The sequence below is a fragment of the Patagioenas fasciata genome, chromosome 17, assembly GCF_037038585.1.
Source record: "Patagioenas fasciata isolate bPatFas1 chromosome 17, bPatFas1.hap1, whole genome shotgun sequence".
NCBI classification, from domain to species: domain Eukaryota; kingdom Metazoa; phylum Chordata; class Aves; order Columbiformes; family Columbidae; genus Patagioenas; species Patagioenas fasciata.
Window position 1 is genome coordinate 2341879 of NC_092536.1, and position 15159 is coordinate 2357037.

General features: G+C 39.8%; 1 protein-coding gene across 10 annotated transcripts in view; it reads right to left on the reverse strand.

Moving 5' to 3' along the window:
- Nucleotides 1-15159, reverse strand: part of GLT1D1 (glycosyltransferase 1 domain containing 1) — a 42994-nt gene that overhangs the window by 12539 nt on the left and 15296 nt on the right. For all 10 annotated transcript variants that reach the window (XR_011741731.1, XR_011741729.1, XR_011741730.1 and 7 more), the window contains 5 exons: nucleotides 11289-11340; nucleotides 9794-9830; nucleotides 8947-9003; nucleotides 5342-5437; nucleotides 4220-4269 (listed from right to left, as the gene is read on the reverse strand). Coding sequence is in view for 7 of the 10 variants with exons in the window: in XM_071816123.1 (XP_071672224.1) it covers nucleotides 4220-4269; nucleotides 5342-5437; nucleotides 8947-9003; nucleotides 9794-9830; nucleotides 11289-11340 (292 nt within the window). In the remaining 3 variants the exon portion in view is untranslated. The remainder of the gene's footprint in view (nucleotides 1-4219; nucleotides 4270-5341; nucleotides 5438-8946; nucleotides 9004-9793; nucleotides 9831-11288; nucleotides 11341-15159) is intronic.

A 15159-nucleotide genomic window follows, 5' to 3' on the forward strand; every position in this document is an offset into this window, starting at 1 on the left:
GCCAGATCGATTGAACCGGAATGATATTTCCAGAGGACTCTGCTCAGGCTCATCCGATTCAAATGACCCATTTGACAGCTTACAGGCTGAGGAGCAACACCTGTCCCTGGAGGGCTGGAGCAGCCACTGGGAGGAAGAAAAGGAACTTTTCAGGCTTTAGTTAACACGGGAAACAATCCCCATGTAATCCGGGACAAAGAGGTGTCCTGCACTGCCAGAAATATTACAGAACTAATAAACACAAAATTCTAATCTATAGTCTAACACGAAGGCACGGTAGTGTTATTGAAAAGTTACCTAAGCTGGGCAATTAGCTCCAGCAGGTTTATTTACAAAGCTTAACTATGTCTGCTCTTTTAACACATTTAAAAGAAATAAACAGAATGTGGAAATCCCTAACAAGACATAGAGAACAGAACTAGACTTTTTTTATTAAGGCAGAGTGCCTATATTAGATTAATTTGTGACAGCCTGCACAGCAAGCAGCAGTTGGAAGTGCTGGGAACATGGCTTACTTTTTAAATGCATGTTAATATATATAGTTGTTTTTAATTTCACATTATGAGATAGAGAACGCTAACAGAATATTTCAGAAAACTCATCTGGAAAAAAGTCAGAATTTATTTTATAACTATAATCGTGTACTTTGAACACAAATTAATTACTTTATGAAAACAGGGCTTCAGAAATTAAAAGATTCAAGCAAATCACTCTTGCACTAAGGAATTAATTCCTGCTGAACGCAAGAAATAAAAGACTTATATAAGTGCTGAAGAAAGTATTTTTGGTAACAGCAGGGGGGAACCAAAATCAAGCACCTGAATCTCTACCTGGTCCTGTCCAGACCCATAACTAAACCAGTGTGTCAAGTCACAGCTTCCTTGGATATTTCATCCTGAACTTCACAATCGCTGTTTCTATATAAACATCATTTTAGCTTTTTCCCTAAAGTACTATTTTGATGCTGAGTTCTTCTCATGAGGAACTATTCTCCGTTTCCATTAAAATCAATGGAGCACTTGCAAGTGATTTAAAGAGCAGTGGGATATGGTCTTTCGCTCTTCTCCCTTCAGAAGGATGAGAAAAACGACAGCCTGTGACTCATAAAATTTGTAAGATATTAATTTCTATCCCATGCACTTCTGTGGAAGCCAAGAAGTTGCCATCTGCCTCATAACCAGCACAATCCTTTAAGCTACATTCTCCTATTGGTAGATATTCCAAGAAGCCTGGCCTGAATATGAGAACTCAGTTAAAATATTACTTGCAGGATGGGTGTAGCACTGACTTTGAGCAGTGATCCCCTGAGCTACATTTAGGAACTTGTGGGGGCACAGTTATCTAACCGCAGGCTCAATATAACACAAATTAGATACAACATAAGCTGTTCAGTAAGTTGGAAACGCTCTGAAAAGATGTGAGCGCTTCCAAAGCCAAGTGGCTATGGCAGGATGCCGAGGAGCTTAGCACAGGCACAGAGAAAGCTTCTGGAAAGAAAATAAAGCTACTGCCACCCCAAATGCCTCCAAGATCCAGTTCTTGTACAGGTAGAGTGTTTGTTGCCACATTTTGTTACCTATCAATGCTGCAGGCAAATATGAACATCAGTTACCCATCATCTTCCGTTCAAAAATCATCCACCCAGAGGAAGACCCTTCAGAAAGCTGCGAATTTCCTCAATTAGCAGAGATCAGAGGAAAGCAGCTTGTTTTGTATGAATAGTTTCTATCAGAAGAGATAAGATGACACATGGGAAGTGGAGTGGGCACGCAGTGAGAAACCACACCAAACGGAGCCAGATCCGCTATCGGGGACGTTGTGCTCTGCTGCCGGGCACGGGAACATCTGAGACGTGTGGGACAGGGCAGAAAGCCACAGATCAAACGCTGCACAACGATGAAGGTGCCCGTTGAGTGCAGGGCTCACCACGATCAGGATCTAGCAAATCTATAAATACACTGTGTTAAATTGCTGTCATATAAACATTAACTCAGAAGCAACAGTCCAGAGACACCTTCATGGTAATGCTGGGACTACTGTGGCCCTCTAGACTCCGTAGGGAAAACCAGTTTGTTTCAAATTTCATGACAGCAATGAACAAAAGGGAAACTGGAAGAGGAAATAAACGCTTAAAAATTTACATTATACAGGACCCACTCCTGCAAAATTACTGAGATTGTGCCATTTGAGACAATCAGGCATAGAAAATGCAGGGAAAAGGTTATAATCTCATGGAAGCAAAGCAGAAAGTAGTGTGTGGGCCTTTGTTCTTTATATTCTTCATTAATATAATCATAACATGTATTTCTTCCATATTCACAGCAAACATGACTTGCTTCACAGATAACGGCACTGATTTTCTTCAGGTTTTGTGGTTCGAGAAGTAACACGGATAAGAAAAGTACAGCTAAATACCAACAGAGCTGAGATTTATTTTCATCCCTTAGCAATATTTTAGTACTGTGGGAGAAATATGTTTCTCGGTGTTTTAAGGAGGTTCAGTCCTTGATCCCTATGCGCTGCCACAGGGTTATTTCTGGTTGCTCACTGTAAAGACACCAGCTTATGAAAAAGTGAAGCAAATTTTAAAAGATGACAAAAATGTTTCAAATCCTCACTGGAGGCAGCAAGTGCGTCTTTGGCCTCTAAAGCCCAGCTTCATTACACCTGCTCTAGATTTGCCTTCCACACCGGTTCACTTCCAAATCACTTTGTGTATTAGCGTGGAAAACAATGCAGATAAAAAGAAATGTAAAAACAACTTCTGCGTTCCAAAATGTACAAAGAACAAAACTGAGTGAGAAAATAGAAAACCCGTTCTTATTTGACCATTTGGATCCTAATTATTTTCTTCTAAACCAGACTGCCTGCAGGTTTTCAGGCTCACGTGAAGATGAATCAGAGATGAGATTTACAGAGGGACGCAAACACATTACGGAGATGAAAAAGTGAAGCTTTTAGTGCCCTTTTAGCAAGAGTTTCTTTCATATGACACAGCTGCCTACTCGTACCTTTTCCACCGGTTAGATTAAGGCTACAGCTGTGTTTTCAGGGCTTCTGCCGCTATGGATACACATGGAGCACAACTGGTTTCTTTTGATAAAGTCCTGCAATTAGTTTTGTCAGTTTAGCATAAAGTGTGTTCCCTGGACAAAGGCACCATTGATTCTCTAAATAGTTTTGTACTATCCCACAAGTATAAAACCAGAGGCCAATCTTAAAATTGCAATATTTTTGTACTTTTTATCTTCAAAAGTTGACCCTGTAGTCAAATGAAACACTAAAGATTTTGCTCTAAAAGACCACAATAGGTGAGAAGCATTACCAGGTCATGTGCTTGCACTAAACAGAAAATCACAGCAATCCAGCAGTTGCAAGTCCTCTGACTTTGGTTCAGTTTGGAAAAACATCTCAGATGCGAGTGAAGTGTAGAGTCTTGAATCTGGGTAGGAACAGCCCCAGGTTCCAGTATAAGTTGGGGAATGAGCTATTAGAGAGCAGTGTAGGGGAAAGGGACCTGGGGGTCCTGGGGACAGCAGGGTGAGCATGAGCCAGCACTGGGCCCTTGTGGCCAGGAAGGCCAATGGTACCTGGGGTGGGTTAGAAGGGGGTGGTCAGTAGGTCAGAGAGGTTCTCCTGCCCCTCTGCTCTGCCCTGGGGAGACCACACCTGGAATATCGTGTCCAGTTGTGGCCCCTCAGTTCCAGAAGGACAGGGAACTGCTGGAGAGAGTCCAGCGCAGGGCAACAAAGATGATGGAGTGGAGCATCTCCCATGTGAGGAAAGGCTGAGGGAGTTGGGGCTCTGGAGCTGGAGAAGAGGAGACTGAGGGGGGACTCATTCATGGGGATCAATATGGAAAGGGGGAGTGTCAGGAGGATGGAGCCAGGCTCTTCTCGGTGACAACCAGTGGTAGGACAAGGGGCAATGGGTTCAAACTGGAACACAAAAGGTTCCACATAAATTTAAGAAGAAACTTCTCCTCAGTGAGGGTGGCAGAGGCTGCCCAGGGAGGTTGTGGAGTCTCCTTCTCTGCAGACATTCAAACCCACCTGGACACCTTCCTGTGGAACCTCAGCTGGGTGTTCCTGCTCCATTGGGGATTGCACTGGATGAGCTTTCCAGGTCCCTTCCCATCCCTGACATTCTGGGATTCTGTGAACCGAAGTATTTAGGAATAAACATACAAATAAAATAAAAAGTTACAACAACAACTTACTGCAGGTCCAATTATGCCCAGATGGACACTGGGATCCCTTCTGTGCCAGTCTAAAATGGAAGAGGAACATCATTTTATTATTCAAAATTCTTAATTTTAATTTAATTCATTCTCTGAAATCAATGTAAATAGTTCCACGAATAAAGAAGAATTAGGCAAATATTATATTACTACTTAAAAGACTGAATGAGGACCACATTTCATGCTCAGCCCTCACTTTACTCCTCAGAATTCCAAGGATTAGCAGATCTGAAAGTTAGTATTTAGCATTTCTGCTTCATGCAATCTCTTATGATTCAAGGGTTATTTAACTAAGTTCAGACATTAATTTTGAATCATCTCAAGAGAACAAAGCTCTACAGAATGCAGTGACTCTGGCCACAAAGACAAAATGATCTGAATTTGTCTTCCTATGTAAAGAAATGTGTGGAAGCAACTGCAACCATTGTAATTAATACTCACTTATTGTGTGTGGAAGAGAAATGTGCCACTTTTCCAACACCAGAATAGAACAAAAAGAGTTACTTGACTTTAATAAACTACATTTGTCACTAAGCTTCACAAGGTGGTAAAGGCTTAGAAAAGTCAAGTGAACAGTGGAGGCTGCATTTCCAACTTGGAATATCTGAACCTTTCACAGACACACAGAACCTGGCAAAACATTCACCTCCATGACTATGAGGAAACTTCAGCCTAGCTTACAGTGCTGAGCCATGACCATGGGTGGCCAAATCTGCTTGTAATTTCAACTATATTAATTAGCACACATGCAAATTGGTGTAAGAGCCACAGGACAGTGACTTAAAAAGTTATTTTGAAGTAGGTGAACTCTTCTTTTGTCTCCCATTAATATCGTATGTAACAGCCAAATAGTTTTCCCAGGAAGTAAAATAACCACACATTGTTTTGATTTTAATGCTCTGTTATTCCCAGCCGGCTGGAAAAGACCCAGCACAGAAATAACGTGTTGAACAGATCGATGGTTACATGAGCATTTTTAAAACATGTAAATATATGATGAAGTTTTCTGCAGTTTTCTGCTTATGCCAAACTTAGAAGCATTAAAAGAAATGCATCCGAACCCAGGGACAAAACAAGGATATTCAAAGAGCAAGTACCTACCTGAAAATACTTCTACTAAATAGAGAGGATCTTTGACTCTTCGAAGTCCGCATATCAACAGAAACACGTGTAAACTGGCTGTATTGGTAGGAATATCTGCAACAAACAAGGTTAAAAGTCTGAATGCAGGTAAAAAAACGCTGCAAACTGTTCCATGAATGAACACAAAGCGTGCTAAAAGCAGTACCAGGGTGGACTCCAAAAAATTCCCGTTATTGGTCGCTCTGTTTCTTGCTCTCACATCAGCTCCATGGAAAACTTAATCATGCACATTATTTTATAGGAGTTGATTTCAGAGGCAGTGAATGTATTCTTGAACAACAGAACCCGGCTTGGACTGACCAGGCAACTGTACAAATCAGTTGCATCCATACAGTAACTCAACACCTGCTTCAAGGATATTGTGAGGTTTAGTTAATCAATGGCTGTAGAGATTAGAGCTCTTGATCTGACACATTTGTTATAAAAGATGAGGTAAACGTCCCATAGTTACCTATCCCTAATATGCCAGCACTGCTGCAGAATAATTAACTAAAGTGATATAATTGCAAAGCATTTATTTTAACCTTATTGCTAAGAAACACAAATGAAAAATAATTTGGGAAAAAAACCTCAACATGTGAGTTCTTAACATTGAAAATCTCTCTTGCAAATACACAGCAACAACCCATAAAAACAATTTTGTGGGCCGCATTAGAAAAAGAAGATCTGATGTACGATACTGCAGTTGCCAGTGGCTCTATGACAGCACAATTAATTCACAACATACTCCTGGAGAAGGGTCACTACGTGATGAACTTTGGTGAAATGTGTTTATGATAAACCAACATAATTCACAACTTGCTGAAGGAACACGCACAAAACAACAACATAATTTAATAAACACCAGAGGGGTTGGAATGTTCACGTTTGATTTACCGTACTGAACAAATCACTTCGCTGTCCTTTAGTTCACCTATTGACGGGGCTCATGGCAAGGATGGATGAGATGGATTATCTAACACCGGGCGGTTCAACAAGGAGCAGCCAAGTGCCGCTCTGCAGGTGTCTGAGGGACATGAGCACACGGGTCCCGCACTGGGGCCAGGTCACATCGCTACCAGCACATAGCATCACTGAATTGCTCACATTTGTAACTTAAGATCACGCAAACTTGATACCAGCTTATGGTTCACAGAATCCCAGAATGTCAGGGGTTGGAAGGGACCTGGAAAGCTCATCCAGTGCAATCGCCCCATGGAGCAGGAACACCCAGCTGAGGTTACACAGGAAGGTGTCCTTCAGAATCACTATACACTAAACGCAAGTCAAGCCTTGCCACTGTAATCTACATCTACTTCAGTGTCAAAAATAATTGTTTAATACCAGGAAGAGATGGTCCTTTAAACACACATCGTCGGTATTTGTCTGTGGCTGTTGTCTGGTTTGTTATACTGGCTTTATCTATGAACACCAGCTGCACGTTGGTCACAGCTAGTCCTGCATCTGCTTAGCACGTCACCTGTTTAGCAAGATGTGAGAGGTCAAAGCTAGAACAGAGATTGAGAGGATTATGAAAATACATTCCTCTCATCAGCTGGACAGTGTTCTGTCCTGATACACCGCCCAGGACCACGGGGATGGGAAGAACTGAACTGCAGGTGAGCTGAAATGAGACAGACACCGGGGAAGATTAAGCCTGACATGGAACTCCCACAGTCATGCAAATCCCTTTTTGTGCAGAGCTGAGGTGGTATAATACTGCGCAAAATTGAAATACAGCAATGTGCATTGGCTCTTACAGTTTCAGAGAGGAACTGCGATCAAAAGGGTATCCAACTGCTGTGCCAGGGTATTTGTTGATAGGATTGGAACCTGGCACAAAATGTATTGGCTAATAGATGAAATGTGATTAATCCTCAGGATTCAGGTTCTCCTGCTGGCCGTGATTCTGAGTCATGGCGTAGCCTGGAGAAAGTTTGTCAAATCTACACGTGTCCATCTAGACTCACCCATTCGTCTGCATCAGGTTTAGTAACTGCTTGACATGAAGCAGTGGCGCTGGGTTTAACTTTTGGTAAACTGTTTTGAGGTCTTCATTTACAAGACAGAATGAGATAATGGAGTGTAGTAAAAGCAGAAAACCTTTTCATAATGCAACACTGGAAATAAGGAGTTTATTACTGAAGATTTCATTGGCTCCTTGTTTGTTATCTGAAACTGTGTAACTGTCACATCAACTATTTTACTGTTATGGCACACTATGATAGGTTACACTTTGGCCTTTATAAAAATCCATACTTTGGTGCCAGGACAACAAAACATGAACACAGACAGCTAACACTAAAGCCTAAATCATTTCTGAAGCATTAGTAAGTGTAATAATTAATCAGATGCAATAAGCATCTGATCCCATGATTCTGTCACCTTCCCGGAAACCAGTTTTTAGTCTTATCTGTTGGGCAAACGAGCTTTCTTAGTTCATTAGTATAGACTTTGTTAGTTATCTACATCTTCCAATCATATGATGCTTGAGTGTTTATTAGCGTTCACATCTTACAAGCTTCAGCCGCTTTGACTGAAATCAAAAGGAGCCTTTTCTTGTGGTGCGATGACACCGAGCCCGTGATCTGAAGCAGCCACGCTCCATCCTTGGGCTCGGTTGGTACAGGAGATCAGTCTCAGTTTTCGCATTTACTTTGACTTGTGATCTTCTGTCAATCGAATCACAGCAAAAGCCTGAACTATCATTATCTCGACTCTATAGAGAAGCATCTAAAACTGCTAATAAAACCAATTATCACAGAACTCATTGGGAACTCCTAATTAGGCTGTGGTAGGTGTAAAGGTACAGCCAAAAAATCTGCCTCCATGAGCAATACTAAAAGAAGTGGAAATTGTAGGCTGGACAAGAGGCAAAACTGATCAAATAAATGAGATTAAACAGTCACTAAAAACAATATTGAATAATCTGATGCCGGTTTTCAAGTTATTATTTAACAGGCACAGATGTTAGAGTCACGTTTTAGTATGCTTTTCATGTACATTATGAATTATTTTGCACTTTTGCATTAGTACGCATTAGGCAAAAAAACTGTCTCTAATATATTAGATGAAATGCACCTCAGGGGGAGCGTCCCCCTCCTCAATCTGTTGACGGATCTTTTAATCATAAAATGGTTGGACATGAGATCCGATGAACACTAAGGCTGTGCTAGCAAGTGACAAATCATTTCGCTTCAGAAAATTATTAATCTTAGTGGTGCTGTGCTGGTGTGCCGTGATTTACTGAGAACAAAATAACCCCACAATGCTCAATTTAAAATTGGACACTGGTTTTGAATAATGGCAGACATTTACTGATGTGATAAAGCAATTTACCAGTGAGGAATCATTTGTAACAGAGGGAACAGGCGTACTATCAGAGATCAGATTGATGAGGATAATATTGAAATAGTTTTACCACAGTCAAATGCCTACGGATTCTTCTTTTGGAGAAAGGCAACTGGAGTAATTAAAGCATTGCCAACGTCAGGTTCTACATTTCTGAATCAACGTCACATTCTAAATTTCTTTCACCAACATCCACTAACTATAGTGAATACAGGCAAAAAAGTGAGTTTTACCTGCGTTTTGCAGAAATCTGTACCAGTCAAATGTTTCACTGGGTGTTGTCTTAATTCCTGCATTGAAAAAAAGAAGAAGAAACTCAACATGTTTTATTTGTCCCTGGATGGCTGGACTATGGTTCTTACCCCATGAAAACGGTATTTCTGTCAACCACACTGAATTCCATACACAGCTCTTCCCATCCCAGCAACATCAGGTTGTCTGCACAATCCCTCTATAGCCATCTGATTGAAATTCAGCTGAAAATTCTGCCCCATCACACAGTGCACGAGCTTCTTTAGCAACCCAGGGAATACAGCTCACTTACACCATGCTAAATTCAGCCTTTTAAAAGCTAAATAATATTATCTAAGGGAGCATATTATTCCAAAACAGATACAGGTTGGTCGAGACCCAAGTCCTTAACATAAGGCAAAGAAAGTGAATTAAATTTATATAAAAATTAAGTATTAATATAAACTGAATATTAATGTATTTGTTTTGTCTATGTTAAAGATTAATTACCTTACTAATGAAACTATTACATTAATCTATTTAATCTCTTATATTTTGGATTAGGTACTTGTTGGGTGTCATTAAGCTGGGAATTCAAAGCATTTAAAGGAATTTGGGGTTTCATTCAGCATCGAAACTTCCTTATGTTTTGAAGAAAGCTTCGTATTACAGTAGGTGCTACCTCATCTTTCAGCCTCCTGCTGTAAGACGTCTGGGAAAACTTTCTTTAAAAGCACCAAACGAGTTGAAAATTTAGGCAAAATATTTCTTGGGCAAAGAAGGTAGAGCCACACTAAACACCTGATTCAAATAAAGTGAATGTCTTGGTCAATAGTTCAAAACTCTCACCTTGAGTTTGGACATAGATTTTCTTCCTAGCATCTGGCTTTAAAGAGAAGGAGAAGAAAAGTCACTTTCATAGTTCACCATAAAAGATCTGTTCAGTCTTCAAACAAACCCAAATAGTATAACACAACGCACATCAGCGTGACTTTCCTTTCACTGGTAAAAGATAGAAAGATACATTTAAATAACACCAAACGCCAGCCAGCAATTTAACTGACATTTACTACGAACATTTACAGTATCAATGGATCAATTTTGTAATGAACACAATTACCGAGTTAGTACAAACACATTTTTAGTTTATCTCTGTATCCTTTCTCATAATCATTAACCTGTTTATTGCATAGAAAATTAAAATATTTCCCTAGAATAGAAAGATTTTCAACTACAGAACAGCCCTAGTTCCCAAAAAGGTCTTAGTTCTGAAAGAACAGTTGTAGCTGGTTTTGAAACCACAATCTACATTTATCCACACAAGGTTTAAACACATCAGGCATGAAATACACCGCACCTACCTCTAACCTTTTCAAAAATTGCTGTCAAACTTCTGTAGACTCGACTATATAAGAAAACTTGCCAGTATATTGCAGAATATTTCCAAATACAAATTGCTTAAGAAATTATTTTAAAATAGCTGCAGTAGAAGAGGTAACGACTAGACTTCCAAAGCTACTCCTGAAGTGCTACTATGCTTAGTTACATTATTCAGGTAATTAAATAAGCAAGTTCTCATTTCAGTATCTTTCTATATCTCCAACCATGAATTTGTGGAATATATTTTTCACAAAAATATCAAAATATTATTGGGATCTTTCCATTATTACTGTCAGTTCTTTGCTGGTTAAATAACCTCCTTAAAATACATTGGTATTTAACCACTTTACCGTTGGATGAAAATAATTGTATTCAGTATTTTTCGATGTATCAATCAGCATAGTGTGTTTTGTTTGTTTGCAGGAGGAGAGATGAGTTTTAAGAAAATTAAGTGCTATTTATGTGCTACATATCCCGCACGGCCTGGTCACCAGGGCTGTACATGACACATTGCTGGGCTTAGTGTAACTGCAATTTTAGCTTTGCAGTTCATTCTCTTTCCAGTGTTGACAAAACAAGTATTTTCAATTTGTTCTTCTAAACTCTTCATTGTAAGTTAGGCTGTTCAGTGGAATTTCGGCAACACACAGTTTACTAAACGATGCAAAAAGAAACAATATATGCGCATGGCATCAGAGAGACTCGATAACAACAGCAATGATTAGTTTTAAATGTTACAGAGAAGCACTTTCCAAACTGCTGCGTACTCTTTTCAAATACTAAACAGCTTTTAAATGCCAGATCTATTTGACCTGCTGAAGTACATAAATATGAAATGCTTTCTCTGACAGAAAAAACAGCAATAGACAATATGAAGATGAGTACAATTCTCTAGCATTATTTAGAACACGTTTTAGGAGGATGCAGAGTTGCTAATACTATAAGCAGCATCACGTAAACGTACCCACTCTGCTGCTGCCAGTTCCTTCATTTTCACTGTGAAAGCCACTGCAAACCTGGTGACAAGGACAAAAATAGTTGGAATCATCTGCTTAAAGTGCTAAAACATAAAAAGAAGAAAGTATTCAGAAAAACATCTTTATCAGAACAAAGAGCAGAGGCTTATAAAACAATTACAGATGGAAAGACAGAAAGCAGGCTTGCTATTTGTTTTAGCAGAAAGTACTGGTAATAAACATGGTATCTCTTCAGGCTTTATAACTTAGAGCTCTTGGGGAGTGCAAGTGAGGGTTTCTTAAAGTCAGAGAACTCAAATGAAGGGAACATGCCCCCGTTTATCTGGATTAATCTACACAGGCTGCAGTGGCGAGTTGGCATGTCCTGCTTCTCCATCATTGCAAGTTAAAAGCAGAGAGATGATCCAGGGCCCAGGCTTCACCTCTGGAACCTCTGGGCCCGGGACGCTCAGCTCTGATGTTGCAGATTTCGGTGGAGACGACACGTGCAGCGCTGAGTTACACACCTGACGCTCCTCGGCATGAACAGGGGACAACTGGGTGCCCAGAAATGACATTGACCACAGTCACCGTTTCAGGCAAAGAGACCGTTCCACTGGTCAGACGTAACACTGACAGAAAGACATTTTGACTGTTTTCTGGTTAAGACTTTTCTTCGTTATGAGAAGGGCATTTAAATGAATGAACTGTACAACAGTATATGAACACCTTCTACTCTTCCTCTGCAATGTATCTAAATCATAGCATTGAAGTAAAAACAAGCAAACCAAAGCGTACTTGAACAACTGAATGGCCATGAGGGAGGCTGGGGAGGGAGAAGACAAACCTATTCCCAAGCTCAATTCCACTTTTTCCCTTGTGGCTGTTTCTGATGGTTCACTCGCGCTTCTATTTATGTGCCTTTGAGTTAAAAGCAGCATCCATACAAACAGTGTTCTTTTTTGGGTGTCTCATTACAGAGAGAATTCAGCCACACAAGTCTGATTTCTAAACATAACTAGATAAACCAGTTATTCTTACGGGGAGCTTGGTGCAATACCGAGAAGTCATGAGGTACTCAGTGGAGTCAGTTAACAAAGGATCCCTGTTCAGACAGGAACAGAGTTGGGCTGTGATGTAGCTTTTAAGTTGTGATGAAACATAAACACGTGCTTTGACGGTTCTTAAATGGAACTTTAGCATTAACTGGAATCACAAATGGGACCATTTCTGCAGACTGTCATCAGTCCTGTGGAACAGAAATGTTTGAATGCCTCCTTCATACGAGATGCAACGTGTCTGCTCCGCAAAATCCTTTTTTTTTAATTGCCTTTATAGGTATTTAATGTAGAATAGAGGTTCTCACATATTACGTTAGCGATTCGGTGTTTCTTTTCACAGAATGAATGCAGTGTCTCTGTCCCGAGCCAGCCCTGCCACCTCAGCCCACTGCTGAGTGACCGCCACAAGTGCTTTTCCATTGCAGACAACAGGTCATCGTTTGAGGGCTTGAAATCACCGTCATTCATTAGCAGTCTCATAAATGCTGAATTATAACTCCTACTTCTGTTTGTTGAAACAAACCTTATTCCCATACATTTGTTTTGTAGTATCTGCTTTATGGTGCTGCAATGAATTTCACATCTACAAGTTGACAGTTTTAAGGTTAATAAAGCCTTTGCAAACGCTTGTTTTGTCAAGTTGCACATGCTCGCTTCCCAGTTATTGCAATTATACTTTCAATACATCACAGTAACATGCACAAAAAACTGTTGCTCCCAAGTCTACAAAATACTGTTCAATAGAAAAAAAACACCCTACAGGAGTACAACCACCATTTAGAGGAATTTGATTAAAAATGAAACACTCATTATAAAGCTAGACAGTGTTCAATACTCAGTCCTATGGAATGTGCTGGTATATTGTACTGGACAAGTCATCTACAATTCATGATACTTTCTGCTTAGAACCCTGCAATCAATAAAGAAAAACAAAAAATCGATGTTTCTTTTAATAACTATGCAATGAATAATGCCGGTGATAATATTGGAGAGGAGACCCATTCAGAATAACTTTTAGAAAACTGAATTGCTTTTCCTGTAGCAGGGAAAATATTACGGACTGCATAAGGATGCAGTAATATATTTTGAAACACAATATGAAATCCAAGCTACTAAACTATACTTCAAGTTCCTAACTTAATTATCATTAAAAAAACATCCAGTAAAGCAGAGCTTTTTCATTAGCTATATTTTGACAAACCATATTTTAAACACAGAACTGTATTAAACGGATACACTTAGAGATTCTGGTTTTATATACTTTTCATTCTGTGCCGTGCTGAAATTTAATTGACACATTAGATGTATTTTTTCTATTCCTCCTGACCTGTTTAAAGAGTAACTTCTGATTATTTGATAACAAAAGTAAACAAGTATATAAATTTTGCCTTGAATGGGGCCTTAAGTTCCTTTTCAACTACAAATCACACTGAGACGCAAGAACATGCCCTAATGATTTTTCAATGAGTGTGATTAAGTGCTGTCTTTAAAATCTGTTTACCTACCACATTTTACAGGGCACTATAGACAGAACAGCATATCTATGCCAGTGGTATTAGCCAAGATAAAACCATGAGATATGACCCTGCTGCACGTAATCCCTCACTGTGAACAGGAACCAAACCCATCCTGCCGTACCGGAGCAGGGCGGCGAGCTGCCAGCTGCAAGGCGGCGCTGAGCAGAGCATCCTGAGCAAGCTCCGCTCAGCCAGATAGCTGAGCTCTAAGTAAGCAAGCGGTACCACTGGATTTGATCAGACGGTCCAGATGTTTAAACTCTGTCACACCTGGGCACACTCAGGGGCCCCTTTGGCTCACGCAGACCCAGTTGTGGAGCGATGGCTCTTCAGAGGGCTCAGGTGCAGCTCCCTGCCACCACAGACACCCTCCCTGAGTCCTCCCGCAAGGCGACTTTTCTTGTTAATGTGGTAAGAAACTAAGTGAAAAGAAAAAAGGCACCAATTTTACATCATTTATGTAATTTACTCTGATTTCTGATCTTCTTTAATTACATTTGATGACTACACTGACACGTCACTGGAACTTTTTGGGATTTTAAAACATCCTGAAAATAACCCTTGTTGATTCACCTACAAAACAAGAGAATTTGCCTAAAGACATTTTTCAGTCTCCGCTTTTTTATGCATCTAGAGAAAGGATCGCAATAGCAGGAAAAAAGAACAAACGTTCTTTTCAATCAGTCTCTCTGTCAACAAGTGACACATGAGGCCTCCAGAACAGCTTCGACTCTGATGCAACAGGACAAAGGTCAGGTCGTTTTAGTTGTTTTTTCACTTCAGCCAAACTGCTGGGCACCTTGGTCTGGATGTACAGGTAGCACTTAATGCATAAAATATGCTCGTTCCAATACAGAATATATGTAACATAAACTAGAATTTACTAAGAAACAGAGGTAAAAAAGCCCAAACTTGGAGTAACATTTAGTACTTCTGGTACAGAGCCTTGGCAAAGGGGGTCCAACTGTGTTTAGGCTAATAGTATTACTACAATAAGATTTAGTGAGAATATTCATACCTCCACCACTAATGAAGATTTGCTATTTAAATAATCATTCCTCCACCACTAACACACTGTTAACCACTACTAAAGATTCACTATCTAAATACTAAATATCAGTCATTCCATGGCCAGGATCATTCTGTACAAATGAGAACTGTTTCAGTCTTGTTGGAGATAGTTAGATGTGCATTTCTTTACCTAAATCTCTGCAAATATAAACACTCTAAAATAATTTTGGTCATAAATTAAAACTTGATTGCATAAAATGGTATCCATTACAAACACTTCAAATAAACCA